The sequence below is a fragment of the Phyllostomus discolor genome, chromosome 3, assembly GCF_004126475.2.
Source record: "Phyllostomus discolor isolate MPI-MPIP mPhyDis1 chromosome 3, mPhyDis1.pri.v3, whole genome shotgun sequence".
Lineage (NCBI taxonomy): Eukaryota > Metazoa > Chordata > Mammalia > Chiroptera > Phyllostomidae > Phyllostomus > Phyllostomus discolor.
Genome location: NC_040905.2, coordinates 165,447,974 through 165,466,920, shown reverse-complemented (window position 1 = coordinate 165,466,920; position 18,947 = coordinate 165,447,974). Strand labels below are relative to the sequence as shown.

Sequence of the window (18,947 nt, the reverse complement as noted above, 5' to 3'; positions counted from 1 at the left end):
GCAGGCTGACACTTAATCCACTGAGCCAGGCCAGCCAGGGCCTGACACTGTCTTAAATGGTTAATGTGATGTGTGTATGACAGTTGAGAATAACAGCTGGTAGGCAGCATGTGTTATCTGAGTTCTGGATCAGGTATGCATCTCAGGCAATCAGGGTCACCTGCAGCAAGATCCTTGTCAGTGACTCTAAAGGCAAGCCGACCTGACATTCAGATTGTCAGAGACCACCTAGTGCGTAGACGTCTTTACTGTTCCGAATATATTGCTTACATTCCCCCAGACCCTGTCCTCTGTCTTTAGCCTTCCCTGTCGGGTGACTCAGCCCCTGGCCAGGTGTGGGTAGAGAAGGAAGGACCGGGGCAGGAGCACAGGTTTGGCAGTAGCATTCTGCCCGTCTTTCTCTCCTTCTTCTGAGAGACACTTGCTGGAAGCCCGGATCAGTGCCGTCTCTGCTGCACAGATGTCTTCAGTCCCTGCTGTTCCCATCCTGGTTTCCAAAAAGGAGCAGATATGTGCTCTGCCTCTCAACGTGCTGAACCAGAGCCTGCGTTCCCTAAAACGCCGCCTCGTCTTTCCTCCGGCCCTCACTCGTGCCATGCTTGTCCCTCCCCAGTCAGGTGCATTATACTTGAATACCCTTCAGAAAAGGAAATCTCATCATTTCTCTCTGCAGTGAGTCATCCACTGGTTTAAAGAAAAGTATTTTCTTTTTTATTAGCAGGAAGGGGTCCTGGACAGGGCCCCAAAGGACGAATCGGAAGGCCTGCTTCTGGCAGGCCTCCAGCTCAGCCCTGAGAAGCTCAGATGGGTCAGGCCTTCTCAGTTTCCTCTTCAGTATTTTGGGGAAGGTGTAGACCATGGGGTGTCCCAGATTTAGTCAGGCTCTACCTACCTTCTGGTGGTTTTAACTCTATGGCTGTCATAAATAAAACTCCCATGATGCAGGGAAATTTGTGATACCTAGAGAAAACTCATGGGGACTTGAACTACTCATGGAAAACCAAATGGAGGGCACTAAAGAGACTTTTAATACATACTCCAGCACATAGCCCAAGTAGTTTTATTAAAATGCAAATGTGATCATTTCACTCCCTTGCTAAGAGCCCTTCAACAGCTACTCAGTGCACTTCAGGACCAGAAACCTGACTCGGGTCCTGTATGATGGAGACTTTGTCCCTTCTCTGCATCACCTTGGTTTTTCCTTATTATCATGAAAAGCCTCCTTTTCAGTTCTTAAAAGTGGCAGGTTTTGTTATGCTGTTTCCTCGGCCTAGAATTTCTTCTATGCCCATCTCCCCACCAAACACACCCCCACACACATTGCCCCTGGACTCCTGAAATACAGCACTGGCAGGAGACTCCCTGTGCCAGCCCAGCTGGGGGTCCCCGCTCCTACCTCCTGTCTTCTGCTTTCACAGCACTTCATCACAGTTGTTACTTATTTCTGCAACTGCTTGTCTTCCTCCTCCTATAGTTCGCAAGTTTGTCCAGGCCGGCTCTGTGTCCCATTTGCCTACCTCCTAGCAGTGTTTGGAGCATGGTGGCTACTTAATAAATATTTGCCAAATGAAAGAATAAAACTATCGTGCACTCTGATGATTGCTTCTTCCATTCGAGGGAATGGGCAGCCTTAGGATGTGGAGACAGTGGAGGGGGAGGGAAAGTGTGCAGGTTCAGGTCTGTGGAGACAGGTTAAAGAAGCAGAGATCCTATCAGCTGCGAGAGGAAATCTAAAGACTTAGGGGGAGGAGCTACATGGAGTTATGAAGAGGTACAGATAGAGGAGACACAAGTATAACTTAGCCATATAAGCAAGCCCTGCAGTTCTGTATCATGTGACCTGTCAACTGGCTGGGTATTTCCTATGAATTTCTGGCATCTACTTTTGCTTTCCTTACTGTTGTCAATTTTTTTTTTGTACAAAGCATTTGGGTAGCTGTTTGAAACACCTGCAACCTGACAAGAGGTCCAGGTGAAATCGGGTAGGTAGTATAAACTCCATGGAGCACGGACACAGCTTCACAGAGCAGGCCCTCACTCCTAGTAGGTGCTCATCGTTGGCATGAACGACCGGATGGGTCTGTTGGCTGGGCGGGGTAGAGAGCAGGTTTAAAAGTCCTCTTTGGTACATGAAAGAGCTAGAGAAAAATCTCACCTGCCGTGTATTATTTTAAAGCACAATGAGGAACACTTACACGGTTCTCCTTTTATTATGTGTTCTCTAACAAATGGTGTTTCTCACGTAGATTTGGCACAAGGAAGCTCCTTGGGTCTAAAAGTCTTAATGCTAATAGTGCTGTCTGGGGAACTTTCCTGTTAAACCAGTTCGCAGGGACCTGTTCTGCCTCTCTGTCTTCTCTGTCCCGCTGGTCCGTGTCTGCAAAAGTTGATTTGCTAACTTGGTTACTTTCACATTGTGAGTAATTAACTCCGTGGGAACTTACCTTTCTCACCCAGTTCATCCTACTGATTTTTTCTCCCCTGCTTCTCAGCCTTAGCTGATTTAGAATCATTCTGTTTCGAACAGCAGGATGCTTGCATTCTGCTGATTTTAAATATGGGGACCTGTGATCATTATGTGATTTCCAGGGACTGCCTCAGCTCTTTAAGCCAAGTCCTCTAGCTTTTTGTGAGAGGAGACTGCACTTACGGGGTTTAGCAAAGTTCTGTAGTTTGACAGTCAGGTAGAATATCTGGTGAAGAAAAACACATAACGAGTGTGTGGAAGTTGTGGCACATGGGTGTAATGATTTTTCCTGGCGCCGGTAGTCAGTAGTAATTGGGCCTAGAGTGCGCAGCAGTGAAGCCAGCACAAAGAAGTCATTGTATCCTAATTAATAGATCAAATAATAATAACAAAGTCTTGTCCATTTGAAAGTCCACCAGGATACATTATTCCAGACACTTGCTTCTGCTCATACTAAAGAATGGCTCACTGTGGTAGAGTGTGTAGAAAGTAGGGTTCTTTTACTCAGGAAGTAGCATTTTTATCTCCCTGTCACTTGAGCATAATGTTCTGGTCCCACGGAGAAGTGGAAGACCTAAAGTCCACAACTTACATGGTCAAATTCTCGGTTGCTGTATGTGAATTTTCTTACTTGGCTCACTGTCTTTAGCGTGGGCATTCTCAGCTGAGACATTTCAGACTGGGTAATTCAGGGGCGGAGGGGGGCCTGAAGGGAGGGGGCACTGCCCTTCTCTCTGTGGGCTGCTTACAGCAGCATCCCTGGCCTCTGCCCACTAGATGTCAGTAGCAGCCCCCTTCTAGTTGTGACATCCAGACAAGTCTCCAAACTTGGTCAGATGTCCCCAGGGGGCACACAGGTGTGTCTCCCACTAGCAGGTTTATACTCTGACCAGTTTCCACTGTTTGTCTCATCTTTTACCTCCCAGCGAGTGCACTGATTTTTGTATGTTCTTTGGACAGTAAGCGTAGTTTCCTTGAAAAGTTAAAATCATGTAATACTTTATGAATTTACATGATAGGACTTTTGAAATATTCATATCTCTATTTCACTTTGTTAATGTAAAAAAAAATTGCAAGGACATTTCAAATTGTTTTTGAATCCATAAACTGAAACACTTTCACAGGTACAGCAAGTTTTGCCAGGTGGTAAATATATGAATAAAGAATAGAATTGCCATCAGTTTGTTGATTTCTACTTCTTTCTGCACACATGGGAATTTGATCTGCACATTGGGAGTTGTCTGTAGTTGGTACTGCCACAGTGGGTGTTTGGTTACCCCAAATTCAGACTGTAAAAACTGGGTTGGGAGAGAGACGGGGCAAGAGGGACTCTGAGACCCTTGGTGTCTAGGAGTGGTCATCTCGATGAGGCCGATCCCAGGGGCTGTGTGGCCCACTGTTAGCAGCAGATCCACTTACTTGGATACACTGGTATGGACTCCGGTGAGTGTACCTCTTTGCTTCACTTCTGCCTTGCATTGTATTTGAGTTTCTTTTTCCATGCACCACACCTCTCACTAGACTCGAGCCTTGTGCAAATGGTGACGTGGCCCATTTGGTTCATGCTGTGTTCCCAGCTGCTAGAATAGTGCCTGGTAAAGAGAGAGCAAGTGAGATTGGGGAGGGGAGGATGACTAAGAATGCTTTTTTATTAATCGTGATTATAAATGTAAGTTGAACGTATAAATAAAATTATTTGGTCCTCATTTCATACTTGGGAATTATAACATTTTAACTTGCATTTAATCTCTTGGTTTACCTCAGTTTAATCCACACAGTTATCAAGACGATCTTCATTGATGCCTTTTAGTCCCCAGCACAAGGCTGAGTGTGCACTGCTGTAACAGTGACTAAGTGGACAGAATGCCTCTGGTCCAGACCAGGGACCCAGATCTGGTGGCCTCTTCTCTATCAGTCACCCCCTCTCTTCTGCCTGTTTCTCAGAGCTGCACCAACAGCCTGTGCTCTGGCTCTTGTCCACCACTTACCTCTCTTTCCCTTTTCCATCATCACTTACTTACCTGGTCTTCAGAACGCACGTCCTGGTTAACTCAGTTATGTTTTGATCACTCGTTCACATACTATCACATTGTTCTTGCTGATAATGTGCCTTTGTAACTGATCTCAATTAGTGTTATGTTTAAGGTGTTTGGCATTTATCTCCCAACTAGACCGTACCTCATTTAATTTCTTATAAATCTTTCCTCCTACTCTTTCTACTGAATAGGACCATTTTCTGCACCCAATTAAGCTTTCAGTGAATGCTATATAATGAAGGCAGAGGTGGTGCCAGGCACAGTCTCTACCACTGGATTTCCAGACATTCAAAAAATTCTTGTAAACACCAGGGCAGCCCTCTGATTCCAGAAGGTTTAGTGGGAAGCTGTTACTTTCAGGATTCTGGCTGCAGACAGAGCCGGTGGTTTCTGACTGTGTACGAGCAGGCACAGCTCTGTTGGTCCAAAAAAATGGCTTTTAGTAAGTTAAGAGCCTCCTTATCACCCACTTAGACATTTTTTATCCTGTTGTTGTTGTTTTACATTTCTGTAATTATTGTTGAATTAATAAAACTTTGTAATTAAAAAAGTTTTATTGTAACATCACCCCAGGTCATTATTTATTATTTTTCTTTTTTCCCCCCACATCTGGTCTTTTTTCTTTTCTTTTTTTTTTTTCCTTTTGTGGGGGAGTGGAGACATGGAATTCAGTTTAACTCCAAGTAACAGAGACCCAAAACATACAATGGCTACACAAAATAGAAGTTACTCTTTCACATAAAATTAAAGAGGTAGACTTTCCTGAAGTAGCATAGCAGCTTTGATTCACAAAGCTCTTAGAGACCCAGGTTCCATCTAGCACATTGTTCCTCTAACCCCATGTATGAACTCGTGGTCCAAGATAGCAGCAAAAGTTCCAGTCGTCACATCTGCATTCCAGGTAGTAGGATGGAGGAAGTATCAAAGAAGAAAGGAGGTCATAGACCTATTCTTGTGTCTTTTAAGGGAGGTTTCTGGTGGTTGCTACATGACATTTCTGCTTATGGCCATACTAACAGTAATGGAGGCCGCATAAATATAGTCTGTATATTTGCCCAGCTAAACATGGGAGTTCTGCTAGTGTGGAAGAAGGGGATAACACATACGGTGGGACATCTAGCTGTCCGCCACAGCTGCCTCATTCATCCACCTCCAAGCAAACTTTCTTGGAGTTTCTTTCAGTTCATCTCTCTTGCTTTCCAAATAGTGACTTCTTGTAAACCTATTTTAAAATACTAATACCTATGTTATAGAAATTGATGAAATATAAGTATCAACATTAAAAGCACCCATGATTCCACAACCTAAAGATAACCACCGAAACAGCATCATGCAGGAGTCATCCTTAACACTAATATGCAGCAAGCGACAACTGTCTATAGAGCATTAAGATATTTTTTTCAAAGCTCATTGTATTATACTATCTATTCAGTTACTCCTTCAGGAAATAGTTTTAAACATCTACTTGGTTCCCAGCATCTTGTTAATTGATATGTATGGTTGGAAAGGGGAAACAATGAAGGATATTTTTAATATGAAATTTGTTTTTCTCAAGATAGTTTTAATCTAGCCTAGGGAGATAAGACTATGTACATGAAAAACTGGGAATCAGTCAGGGCCCTGTTAGTGCTGTATTTGTGTTGATGTACGCAATGGTGCAGTAGAAACAGATACAAAAAAGTAATAATGACACTGGATACCTTTAATTGGAGAACAGTCCATACTGTGGAGGGTTGTGTGTAAAAATCACACCTTGAGAACACAGCTTGCTTTTTCAGTTGCTGGAGCGTGAAACTTGAATTACAAAGCCTTAGGATAGTTTGGTTTGAGCAGGACTAGCAAATCATAGAAAGTGGCAAAATTCTGACATCTGCCCGACTCCCAGATTTAGGAGTCCAGAGTCCATGTGAGGGTTAATTTGTCATGACTGTGCCTTTTGTAAACTGCAGAAATAATATGTGACGGTTAACGTTTACTGAAAAATGTGATGTATTCAATTGTGTTTTAAATCTTGATGTTAAAGCAGTACATTTGAAAGTGGGTTTTTTTTTGAGAAAAATGGTTAAAAACCTTTCACATTGAAAAATGAAAATGCCTAAGTGGAAAAAGTAAACATGTTAAGAAATAGAAAAACCTAGGAGTCACAATGAAATATTAACAGTTGCCAGTAGATGGTGAGATGAGTGACTTTTTTCTTGCTTAAATAGTCTCTACGTGATTTTTATTTTTAAAGAAATGTGTACTACTTTAGTAACTGAAAAGAGATGTTTAAAATTTCTTTTAAAAGAAACTGTCGCCAATAGCAAAAGCTGAGTTGAGATTCATAGGAAAGGATAGCTGCCTGTCACTGGTTAAGAGCCAAACGCTGAGAAGGGTCCCTCAGTGCTCTGGAACCACCGGGTGCTGCTGGGGACTTTGAGAACCTGCAGAGAACAGTGGGGCCAATTGTGCCTGCCGTGCTCAGGTGACTGAGGGCTGAGGCTGCTTAGTTTCCACACAAGAACACAAACTCTTTCATGAAGAAGTGACTGGGCCAGCAGACAGAGCCTCTCTGTGGACATGGTTAAATTGCTGGCTTGATTTTTACTTGCGGCAGCGCTGGAATGAAGCGCACACATTTTCAAAAGATCCCGGTTTCCTGTTTTCTTTAAGAAAGCAGGGAATGCCGAACAGCTGAGTGTGCTGGGGGTGGTGTCACGGAAGGCGGAGGGAGACTTCATTGGTGAGCACTCGGCCTATGGTATTTGCGCCTGGTGCGGCTCAGTTTATACGAATGTTGAACCTCCTTTCCTTACGGGGTGAAGAGCCGGGGCGTCTGAGCGGCACAGCCGGGCGAGCGGTGCCACGGGGAGGGCCGGCGGGGAGCGCGTAGGACGCCCGGTAGGTGTGCGGGGAGCTCGCCAGCGGGCGGGGGCGCAGGGCGGGCAGGCGCACAGGGCCTCGTCCCCGGGGCTAAAGTCCCCGTGGCCCGCGGGAGCAGCGGCAGCCACGGCCCACAGGGTCCGGAGCTGCCTGATTTAGAATCCCCGCTGGCGGTGTCGGTGAGGTCTGTCTGCCGCTGTCTGACACCCGAGCCTGTAGTTTCTCTTTGTGGAATTTCAGAGAGCGCTAGAAACAAGTCTGGCCGCATATTTGGAGTGACTGTGTTGTCCATGTGGTGTTAAAAAGAGGGAGAGACGGGAAGATGCGGTCTGCTAGCCGGAGCCCAGATTTCCAGGGGCAGGCGCTCTCCCTCAGTTTGCCCTTCCTTTGGCTAGAAAATGATGGGTGCTGTGTGCCCCTCTTTCAAAGAGATGTCTTTCCCCGCGTGTTGTAGAACTAGTGCCCGAATTCCAGCAGCTGCAACAATCTAATAATGTTTTCAAGCAGGGCACGAAGAATACACCTTTTTACTCCTCTGCTTAGCAGTCATTTTTTGTGCTTTTCTTTCCAACATTTCAGAGGAATGAGGGCTAACGGAGGCAAAAGGTTTACTGAGAGCTTTCACATTATCAGATATAAATGTGCAGCAGTGTTGCGGCTGGGAAGGGCCGGCTGGCAACCCACAGTGCTGGAATTACTTGGACCTTGACAGCCATCAGGTGGGGTTTTATACCCAAGGCCTGAGTTTTCACTCATTACTTTGGGGTCCTTTCCATAGCTCTAAAAGTGCAGAGCTCTCATTGTGATTCTAGGAAAACACATTACTTTATCTTACAATTTAAACAAACAAAAATGGTCTTGCTTTTCAGTTTGAAATGCATAGCTTAGGTCAGCAGCAGGGTCTGTGCCTTGAAAGGTTCTTGTGTTTCCTTTTCTAAATGTTTGGTTTAGACAGAAGTAGCATTTACCAAATACCACATGATCCAGTGTTTGGATAGAGGTTTGCCCCTATTTCCATTCTCCTTTGCATGTGTTTGCATACAGCACAGCTACAAAACAAGGTATTCTTGGGATAGTGAATGTTTCGTCCAACAGAGGTCAAAGTGGAGAAAACTTTTCCTCTTGTTGGCACAGGGTTTGTTTTTTTTTGTTTTTGGTTTTTTTTAACCGGAAGACACAAAGTAGAGTTGAAATTTGTCCTCTGTTCTTGCACCCCTGCTACTGGAGTTAATCACTCAACGTCCTGTGTCCCAGCATTCCCAGCAAGGGAAAAGTGGAAGCCAGCTATCATCCTGTGGAGGTGATCAGGCACTGGGACCCCTTGGCCACCATTTAGAAAGGCTGCATGATCTGCGCTAGGTGGCCAAACTCACATCCCAGGCCTCTTGAGTCTGCACTGACTTGGCCAATTATTCTAAGGTTTTTTGTTTTGTTTTACTTTTTACTTTTTGTGCCCCAGAGTACACTTTATAAAACAGGGGTCTTAATGACTGCTGTCAAGGGACTGTAGACAACAAAAGAAATTATCTACTTGAGATGCTTTTAAGCCCTGGCTGGTATGGCTCAGCTGGTTGGCTGGAGCAACCTGATAACCAAAAGGTTGTGGGTTCGATTCCTGCCTAGGTTGTGGATTCAATCCCTGGTCTAGGCACATAAGAATCCCCAGTCTGAGTGGGTATAGGAGGCAACCAGTTGATGTTTTGTCCACATCAATGCTTCTCTCTCTTTCCCTTCTTCTTTCTCTAAAAAGGAATGGAAAAACAAACTTGGGTGAGGATTTGAAAAAAAGAAAGAAATGCTTTTAAATCATTTAATGCATTCTTTAAAAAAAAATATCAAAGTATTTAGCCCTGGCCAGTTGGCTTAGTTGGTTGTAGCATTGTCCTGCACACCAAAAGGTTGTGGTTCAATTCCTGGTCAGGGCACATACCTAGGTTGCGGGTTCGATCCCCAGTCAGGGCACATACAGGAGGCAACCAATCAATGTTTCTCTCTCACATCGATGTCTCTCCACTCCAAATCAACAAATATATCCTCATGTGAGGGCTTAAAAAATAAATAAATACAAATAATGTATTTAGTAAAGACTTGCTATGTGTGTGGCTCTTTAAAACCATTAACCCATTATATTCTTTTAACAACTTCATGAGTGAAATGCTTGTATTTTTATATTTTACTCTGGGGGAAACTTAAATTCCTCAAGGTTTATTAACTCATTCACCCAACTCTTAAGTTATAAGTCCAGGATTAGAACATAGGTCTGTCAACTCAAATCATACCAGCTGGCCACACTGAAACACACACATTTATTAGCTTTTGCCACTATGACATGGCATTAAAGTATTATCTTTTCTCTCTCCCTCAGGAAAAGCAGATGATGTTCTAAACGGGGACCATGACAAGGAGCAGAGAGATCCTTATTTTGTGGAGACTCCCTATGGTTATCAACTAGACTTAGATTTTCTCAAATACGTGGATGACATACAGAAAGGAAACACCATCAAGAAAGTGAACATTCAGAAGAGGCGGAAGCCATCTGTGCCATGCCCAGAGAGCACTGCCACATCTGGCCAGCAAGGTCTGTGGACTTCCACTGAGTCTTTGTCGTCTTCCAATAGCGATGACAACAAGCAGTGCCCGAGCTTTCTCCTAGCCAGAGGCCAAGTTACATCAACTCCAATCCCAAGGCTACCTGCCCCTCTGGAGCTCTCACCCACCTTTCTTACTGTCCCAGAAAGCCGACAGCTACCACCACCCTCACCACAACTCCCAAAGCACAACCTTCATGTCACCAAGACACTGATGGAGACCCGGAGGAGACTGGAACAGGAGAGAATCACCATGCAGGCGACACCAGGTGACCTCCGAAGGCCCAGGCTGGCCAGTTTTGGAGGCCTGGGCTCCACAGGCTCTCTCTCCTCCTTTATGGGTTCTGGAAACCACAATCCTGCTATGTACCAGCTTCAGAATGGATACCAAGGAAATGGGGATTATAGTAGCTATGCCCCAGCCGCTGCCACCACTTCTTCCATGGGGAGCTCTATCCGCCACAGCCCCTTGAGCTCAGGGATCTCCACTCCAGTGACCAATGTGAGCCCCATGCACCTGCAGCACATCCGGGAGCAGATGGCCATCGCCCTGAAACGCCTGAAGGAGCTCGAGGAACAGGTACGAACCATCCCTGTGCTCCAGGTAAAGATCGCTGTCTTGCAAGAGGAGAAAAGGCAGTTGGCCTCACAGCTGAAGAACCAAAGAGCTGCATCTCAGAACGATGTCTGTGGTGTGAGGAAGCGGTCCTACAGTGCTGGGAACAGGTCCCAGCTGGAAGAGCTCTCCAGGGTCCGGAGAGGTGATGGGGAATTGTACATTGAATATGAAGCAGAAGAGATAGAGAGTGTAGAGCAGAGCACGCAGAGGATAAGAGAGTTCCGCCAGCTCACAGCAGACATGCAGGCCCTGGAGCAGAAGATCCAGGGCAGCAGCTCGGAGGCCTCCTTGGAGCTCAGGGAGAATGGGGAGTGTCCGCCTCGAGAGTGCCGATCTGTGGCTGTGGGTGCCAACGAGAACATGAATGACATTGTCATGTACCACAGAGGCTCCAGGTCCTTGAAGGATGCTGCTGTAGGGACAGTCATTGAGACGAGGAGTTCTGGGGTCAGTGTGACAGAGGCCATGCTCGGAGTGACTACCGAAGCTGACAAAGAAATTGAGCTGCAGCAGCAGACCATAGAAGCCTTAAAGGAAAAGATCTACCGCCTGGAAGTACAGCTTAAGGAAACCACCCATGACCGAGAGATGACTAAACTCAAGCAAGAGCTGCAGGCCGCTGGATCAAGGAAGAAAGTTGACAAAGCCATGATGGCCCAGCCTCTTGTTTTCAGCAAGATGGTAGAGGCAGTGGTACAGATGAGAGACCAAATGGTTGGCAGTCACGTGGATGTAGTTGACTCGTGTGTTGGGACCTCTGTGCAAACAAGCAGCCTAGGCGTCTCCTGCCAGCCCAGTTGGGAGAATAAAGTCGTGGGGCCGGAGCTGCCCATGAATCGGTGGATTGTTAAAGAAAGGGTGGAAATGCATGACCAGTGCACTGGAAGGTCTGTGGAGACGTGTGATAAGAGCGTGGGTGTGGAAATCAGTGTCTGTGAAACAGGCAGCAACACAGAAGAGTCTGTGAAAGACCTGACCCTCCTCAAGACCAACCTGAATCTCAAAGAAGTACGATCCATCGGTTGCGGAGATTGTTCCGTGGATGTGATTGTCTGCTCTGCAAAGGAGTGCATCTCCCGGAGCATGAGCACGGACGCTGTTGGCCAGGCGGAAGCTGCTGTCATGGCAGTGCCTCAGACCACAAGCCAGCACACCAGCACAGCTTTGGAGCAGGTGAACCAGTTCACCAACACCGAGACGGCCACCCTTATGGAATCCTGCACCAACACTTCCCTCAGCACTTCAGACAAGCAGACCAGCACTGAGACTGTGGAAGTGCGAACGGTGGCTATAGGAGAAGGCCGCGTCAAGGACATCAATTCTTCCACAAAGACACGGTCCGTTGCAGTTGGAACAGTGCTTTCTGGCACTTCTGGATTTGACAGGCCTTCAGCTGTGAAGACCAAAGAGTCAGGTGTGGGGCAGATAAATATTAATGACAACTACCTGGTTGGTCTCAAAATGAGGACCATAGCTTGTGGGCCTCCCCAGTTGGCTGTGGGGCTGACGGCCAGCAGGAGGAGTGTAGGTGTTGGGGATGAGCCGGTAGGAGAGTTCCTGGAGAACCCCCAGCCACAGGCTCCGTCTGCAATGATGACTGGCTTGGATCACTACATTGAGCGCGTCCAGAAGCTGCTGGCGGAACAGCAGACACTGCTGGCGGAGAACTATAGTGAACTGGCAGAAGCTTTTGGAGAACCTCACTCACAGATTGGCTCTCTCAACTCGCAGCTCATCAGCACCCTATCTTCACTCAATTCTGTCATGAAGTCTGCAAGCACCGAAGAGCTGAGGAACCCTGACTTCCCCAAAATGAGTCTTGGTACTCTCTCAGGTAGGTAGCAACCTGAGGCACCTGGAGATGGGAAAGGGTGGGGACAGTGTATTTCTAGGAGATAAGGGTTTTTTAAATGCTGGAACCATTTTTTGGAATCATGGAGAAAGCTTTAGAATGGTAATTGGTAGAATAAAAACCAAGATTGAAAATCGTGATCAGGAAAAAAAAAATACGTGATCTGATTTGCTGTTTCTCATCATCTGGTAGCTGCTTTGGCCCCTGGCTGAGGACTGAGGCTAGAAAGAAAGCAAACTAATGCTGGCTTACCTGGGGGCTGTTTCGAGGGGCTGCTGGTTTGACACAATGTCTTCCAGTTATTTATTTGCTTGCTCATTTAATTTAGGCAGGTGGAAAAAAGTCCTTCACATTTGTAATCACAATTACCAGTACATTATCCATAAAAAATACCGGTGTAAAATGTTTTCAGTTAACACTTTTATGAGGGGAGGGAGACTCCATTAATTCACTTACGAATTCAGCAAATAATTATTGAATTTCTACTCTGTTTCAAGCATAGGTATAGGCTCCCGTGCACACATTCCAGTTGGGGGCACGGGCAATAAACAATAGACCTAAACCGTGTCAGGTGGGGACATGTGCTATGAAGAAGGGAACTCCAGTTCTGGGAGTAGTGAGTGGTGGGGGTGGGGCGCTTTGAGATGCTGTGGTCTGGGAGGCCTCTCTGACATGGGGCCCCCAAGCCAGAACTCAGACAAAGGTGGCCTTTCTCACTGTTTATTTTGGTAGGTGCTTACATTTTGTCTTCCTCACCCTTGCCCTAATTCATTGGGATTCCAACCCCTGATTTTTTTTTAATTGAAGTTAACAATTGAGAAATTTCCACAGGAGATTTCATGACATAGACCCCACCCCTGCAAGTGTCACTGAAGTGTCTTCCTTTGTTATCAGTTGTATGTGTCTGTAAGAGTGCATAGCGTCGTCCTCACACTGGGTTCACTCCTGGCTCCCCAGGTCTCACGAACCAGTGTGACCTGGGAAACAGTCACACTTTTCTGTACGTCACTGTAAAATGCACACCAGAAGGGCACCAGTCCTGGAGGTTGTCTGTGCGTCGATCACCGGCACGTGGGGAGCACAGGTAGCCTTCGCTGTCGGTGGCGGTCATACCAGTAGCGTGCTGACTGTGTTCTCCTGTGTTGCCACGCTGAACTGCAGTGTGAGGTCTGGGGGGCTGCCGCAGACCACTGTCCACTCTGACCAAAGACCACTCTGACCAAAGGCTGCATGTAAAACAAATGTGAATGCTTCAGACAATCTGTATAATGTGCATTACATTTAATTGTAATGTGAGAATGTGCAGTTTTATAAACTTAAATATAAGTAAGTAAGCCATTAACAAAAATTTTAGTCTTTCTGTTTCCCTTTATAGCCTAAAGGGTAGAGGTTGAAATGGACCAAAATATACCTTTTTGTATCTTCCTAGGTTGCACTTTCCATACTGAATTGATACTAGCTTTTAGTAACTGTGCTGTGGAACAGATAGTTTATTGTAGAAGAAAAAATGTACGTGACCATGACAGCTGACGTGTGGGATTTTTGCCTTTTGGAATCAAAGGAGTCTAATAAACGTTCAGGGGAGTCATTTTAGAGTAAAGAGGATTAAATTGATATGTGGACTGAAGCAGAGTCTTAAATAACTAATAATATGTGTGTTTCCACTTCTTTTTAAAAATCATGATGTCAGATGTTGAAGTCAAAATAAAACCCTTAAATACCTCCAGACACACAGATGGTCCAGTAGATCATCCTTTATAAAAGCATTTTCCTGCCAGCCTTCCTCCCTCCTCCCCAAACTGGGGTTTCTATTTCACATTCTTGCCAAAAATATTCAGCTGAACCATGGAGTAATCTGTCCGACACCCTACACAGCCAGAGCAGGGAGAAAGTTTTGTCTGGCCATGTTACAGTGGGTTTTGGTCTATTTCCAGTCACGCTGACATTCCACACGTCTCTGTTTAGGTCTGCCCCTGCAAATGAACACCTAATTAATCAGCTGAAATGCATAAGAGCTATAGGATTCGTGAGCAAAAGTATAAATATCTTTAACAGCACCTTCTTGGTCATAGTGGTAGCTGCCTCTCAGTGTACAAGAGCACCCTTAAAGTATTTCTGTAATCCACCTTGCATTTATATTTTAAACATTTTGCTTTTAAAGTTCTAATGAAGAAGGAATTCAATTAGGGTATTAAATTTTTGTTGTCTAGTGTTTGTTATAGGAACTGAAAATGAAAGTAGCTTGATCTATGGTCTAGGGAGATTCTCAGTACATGCAAGCTGTGAAGATGAAAGGTGTGTCAAAATGCACTGTGGCTTACTGTGAACGCCATGTGATAGAGGATATGCTCACACGCAGTATTCCCTGCATTTCGGTACCAAAGGGCATCCAGGAGTATAGAAAGGTACTCATTTCAGACTTTCTTCTCCAAATAAAATGATGGGGAATTTGAGTTTGACATCTACCAAGAAGATCATTTGATCACATATGTCAGTCTGGTACTTTAGTTGAAAGAAGTTAAGTTTGGGCTCTGAAGCCAGACATTCTGGATTCAGGTTTTCCTCTGCCACGAGGACAGGTCGTCTTTGTTCCCTCACAGGGTCGAAATGGAGATTCAGTGACTTCATCAGAGTGAAGCCTTTGGAGCAATCTGCAGCACAGAGCAGAAATGCTCGAGAAATGCTGGCTGTGATTGCTGTTACTATGTTTAGTACTTCCAGAAATGGCAATGTGGACACAGAACTAGTTGCCAAACAGAAAGTGTACAGATGATCTTTTGTTTTCAATCAAACTTTTATCTTCATAATTCTGGCGGGCCATCACCTCCTTCCCCCAATTATTATGCTTCCCCAAGAAATAATTTTATGAAGGTAGAACAAATATATAGATAAAAATGGAAAAACACAAATTGACTAAAATAAATTTTCACTTTAGGCTCATTCAGAATTTGTGTGAAAGCTGAAAACAAAGCCAAAATTAAGTATATTAGTGTCCACTTTAGAAAATTCTCTTAAATTTGCCAGTGGTTTAAGATTTGCCAGTGGTTTAAGATTCCAGGGTATCACTTTTAGGTATGCATTATTATGCCTAAAGTACTATTCACTTTCATAAAATCACCGTAAGTATGTGCTCATAACAGATTAGCATTCTGAAGAGCATAAAATAGTGACAGCCTTTTCCCCACACCCTCATGGGGTAACCTCGAGTGTGCTTGGTGTGTACAAGTGTGTGTGCGAGCAGGGGTATATTTTAGAGACACACTTTTTTAAGCAAAAGTCGAACTGTACATGTTCTATGCATTTTTCACATAAAATGTTTTTCTAGGAGTCAGACGATGTCATGGTTTCAGTGGGCTGGACTTTAGTGGTGTCTACAGATGTGCTGTAAAGTACTTTTTAAATCCCTGGTAGTTGAAGTTTTGTGTTACACACACACACGCACGCACGCACACACATTTAGAATTCCATTAAAAGGAAATAAGTTTCTGTTCTCACAGACAACCTTCGGAAAAACATGTTTATACTTCCTGCAAATAATTGGATTGTTTTGGTTTGAGGAGTGGATTCTTTCTTTATTTTTTTCCCCCTTTCCCTCTGGAAGTGGAAAGAAGAGAGAAAATTCTAGGCAAATGACTTGCCATTATAAGTGCTCTAAATACATATAACTGTCTCTGAGGAAACACAAACAGAACTGTCTGTAATGGCAGAACTGAACTGCCTAACACATGATTTATAGGAAATTCATCTGTCATATTCAGAGGAACTGCATTGTGAATCAGCTTCCATGTTTGCACTGTTAGTTGGCTTGAGATTGGTAAAAAGTTTATGAACTTGAAGTCATTCCCATAATTGTGAAAGCAGTTTTGTAGATGGAGATGTGAGCCAGAGCACAAGTGGGGAAATACATCGTTACAAAAGACCATTTCCCGTTAGTTTTCTCCTAGTTCAAGTAATTGCCATTTACTTGTCCTGGTACATATTCTCTATTCGGATTTTCTTTTAATAAATGTTTCCAGAGCATCAGAATAAGCCAGACAAAACACTTCTGGAGCCCTGCAGTACACACTGCCATGACGTAGTTCGGGCCGGGCCTGCTGACCCGGGGGGCTGACTTCCGTGCTGGCTGCGAGGAACTGGAGTATCACTTGAGAGAGGGAGGATCTCGCTACCATGTTCTCCTGTGTAATGAGGAGGGTGGGTTAGACTTTTCTTGGTTGGGGCTCTTTCAGAAGAACTTTTCTATAAAAGTAGCTCTTTACCAGGCTGCCTATCAGATTCAGATGGGGAACTTTCCCAAAATTCATGGGTTTCCTGTTGCCATCCGCCACCACCAACCACCCAGTAGGCACGTCCCAGGCCCTATTTCAGGGAAATGATATTGGAATCGATGGCCTTAGAGTGGGTGAGTCTTCTTAACCTGGGGTCCATAGCTTTATGAATACTTTTGTGTTTAGAATTTGTATGAAGAAAGTGCATCATTTTCATCAGTCTCAAAGGGGATACCTCAGAAGGATCAGAATTACAGATTTGTTGTAGCCCTTGGGAAATAGGACTTCAGCCCTGAGGAAAATCTTTTACCAAGTTTAAAATCTGTTCACTACCTTTGTGAGCCCTTTGGTTGACACTCACTTGAAAATCTTCTTTTTAAACTGAGGCTTTATCATTTCAGTGGGTATTAGTGAAATGCACGTGCAGCCTGGGGAAAAGATGCTCGTTTACTTTGACGCTTATGCTCTGAATGGATCTTAAATGTGCAGTTCATTTCTGGCTAAAGTGTAGAGACTGGTAGTTTTTGAGAACTGAAGTAGCTTTGAGCTCCTGGACGTCTATTCATAAATGACAAAGGCAATTGTTGAGTGTGGATGATGGCTGTGGTTCTTTATTCTCCTTCTAAACATAAGTCATTCATATCTCAGTAAAGCTGTTTCAAGTCTGTTCTGTGTACCCTTCTCCATTCAAGTACATTGACAGCTATGCCAAGTGTGGTACTACAGCAAAGACAGGAAATTGTACCTTGAACTTGGGAAGCCAAGACATAGAGCTGAGATATGAATGATAACCTATGGTGGTTTACATTAGCCACCAAATAATGTGCAAATAAAAAGTGCTCCAAAGGGCTCAGGTGGAATCCATCCCTCTGAGGTCAAGGAAAAGATGAGCTTAGGGAGTAGAGGAGGAATTTAGCAGTGTCTAAAGAACACGGCACATCTGGTCAACCCAACTTCAGTTAACGCTGCATGTCAGTGTGGGGTTTTGGGTTGTCTTGGGATGGTATGTCATTAAGTGTGGGTGGGGTTATGGTGAGGAAGCATTTGATTCTTAATCTACTCTAACATTTTCATTTCTAACTACCCACTTTTAGATACATTCATAGCAGTTGTTTGGCATTTTTTTAAAAAGAATATTAAAATGGTCCCCTGGAAATTACTAAATTATAGCTCCGACCATTTAACTGTTTACATGTTGGTGACCACATGCATTGGCATTCGGGTCATGCTGGAGAAGTGATCCTAGAAATAGAAAGAGTTGTCCTTTCTCCATCAAAGTCATGAAAAGTACCCAAAAAAGGCAATCCTGCATAAATAATTCTCTGTCTACTCCCCACACCAACATGTGGGCCGAAAAAGGTGAATTCATGCTCAGAGTCTTCATAGGAAAACTAGTAGTATTTTTTCAGATCCCTGAAAAGTGAATTCTTTTACTTTGGGAACATACCTAAATCATTGAATGGCCTCCATAATGATTCAGAAATTTCAGTCCTATGTCTTTTGACAAGTAAGCTAGATGTTCTTTAAACATCACATCATACTGTCTAGCTCAAAATTAGCTCAATAACATGGTTGCCTTGTTGACCACACTGTTCCTAATTGGGTTTCCAGTCAGCATTTGACACTATAAATAAAAACATGAGTTAGTGTGCTAGGAGAGTTGGAATGTGTGAATGTAGCAACTTTTAAAATCTATTTTAATGCCTTTTTAAAAATCAACTTTTTAACAACTTGAGAAACACATCGCTGCATACCAACAACTAATACCCATTCTAGGTGAGTAAATGTCTCAGGAAACTGGAGAAGGTATCTCTTTAAAACTCCTCTAGTTCTATTTTTAATTGAATTACATTCTTATCAAATCATTTGCTTTTAATATTTTTAAAGATATTAAAAAATGTTTTCAAGTTAATTATTTTTCATTAGGTTTACCTTAGCTATTATAATCATCCAAACAATTGCTAAGTATAGTTGAGAATTAGAATGAAGGCTTTAAAGTCGTTCGTATTCTCCAGACCACTGAGATCTCCGTTGCTGTCTTTCAGTCATCGCTAATCTGGTCTAGTCGCAAAATGGGCCCTGTGTTACTGGCATTTAGGGCAGTGCTGAGTTCCCCGCCAGACTGCACAGTTGCCTGCTCTGTGTTCACTAACTCCAGGCATCTGTGAAAACCAGTGCCACCTGGTGGGAGTTTTGAGCGCCTAGCTCAGAGTGCCAGAATTCTGAAGGTGGTTTATGTTACTCCTGTTGTTTTT

The 18,947-nt window shown here is 44.2% G+C and overlaps 1 protein-coding gene across 12 annotated transcripts in view; it reads left to right on the top strand.

The window, feature by feature from the left end:
* Window positions 1-18,947, top strand: part of KANK1 (KN motif and ankyrin repeat domains 1) — a 190,414-nt gene that overhangs the window by 152,579 nt on the left and 18,888 nt on the right. For 9 of the 12 annotated variants that reach the window (XM_036021715.1, XM_036021714.1, XM_036021716.1 and 6 more), the window contains one exon: window positions 9,731-12,406. In XM_036021715.1, coding sequence (XP_035877608.1) covers window positions 9,731-12,406 — 2,676 coding nt within the window. Of the gene's footprint in view, window positions 1-7,039; window positions 7,226-7,252; window positions 7,384-9,730; window positions 12,407-18,947 lie in introns of those variants that run through there. The other 3 variants (XM_028506277.2, XM_028506276.2, XM_028506273.2) reach the window with 3 other exon arrangements.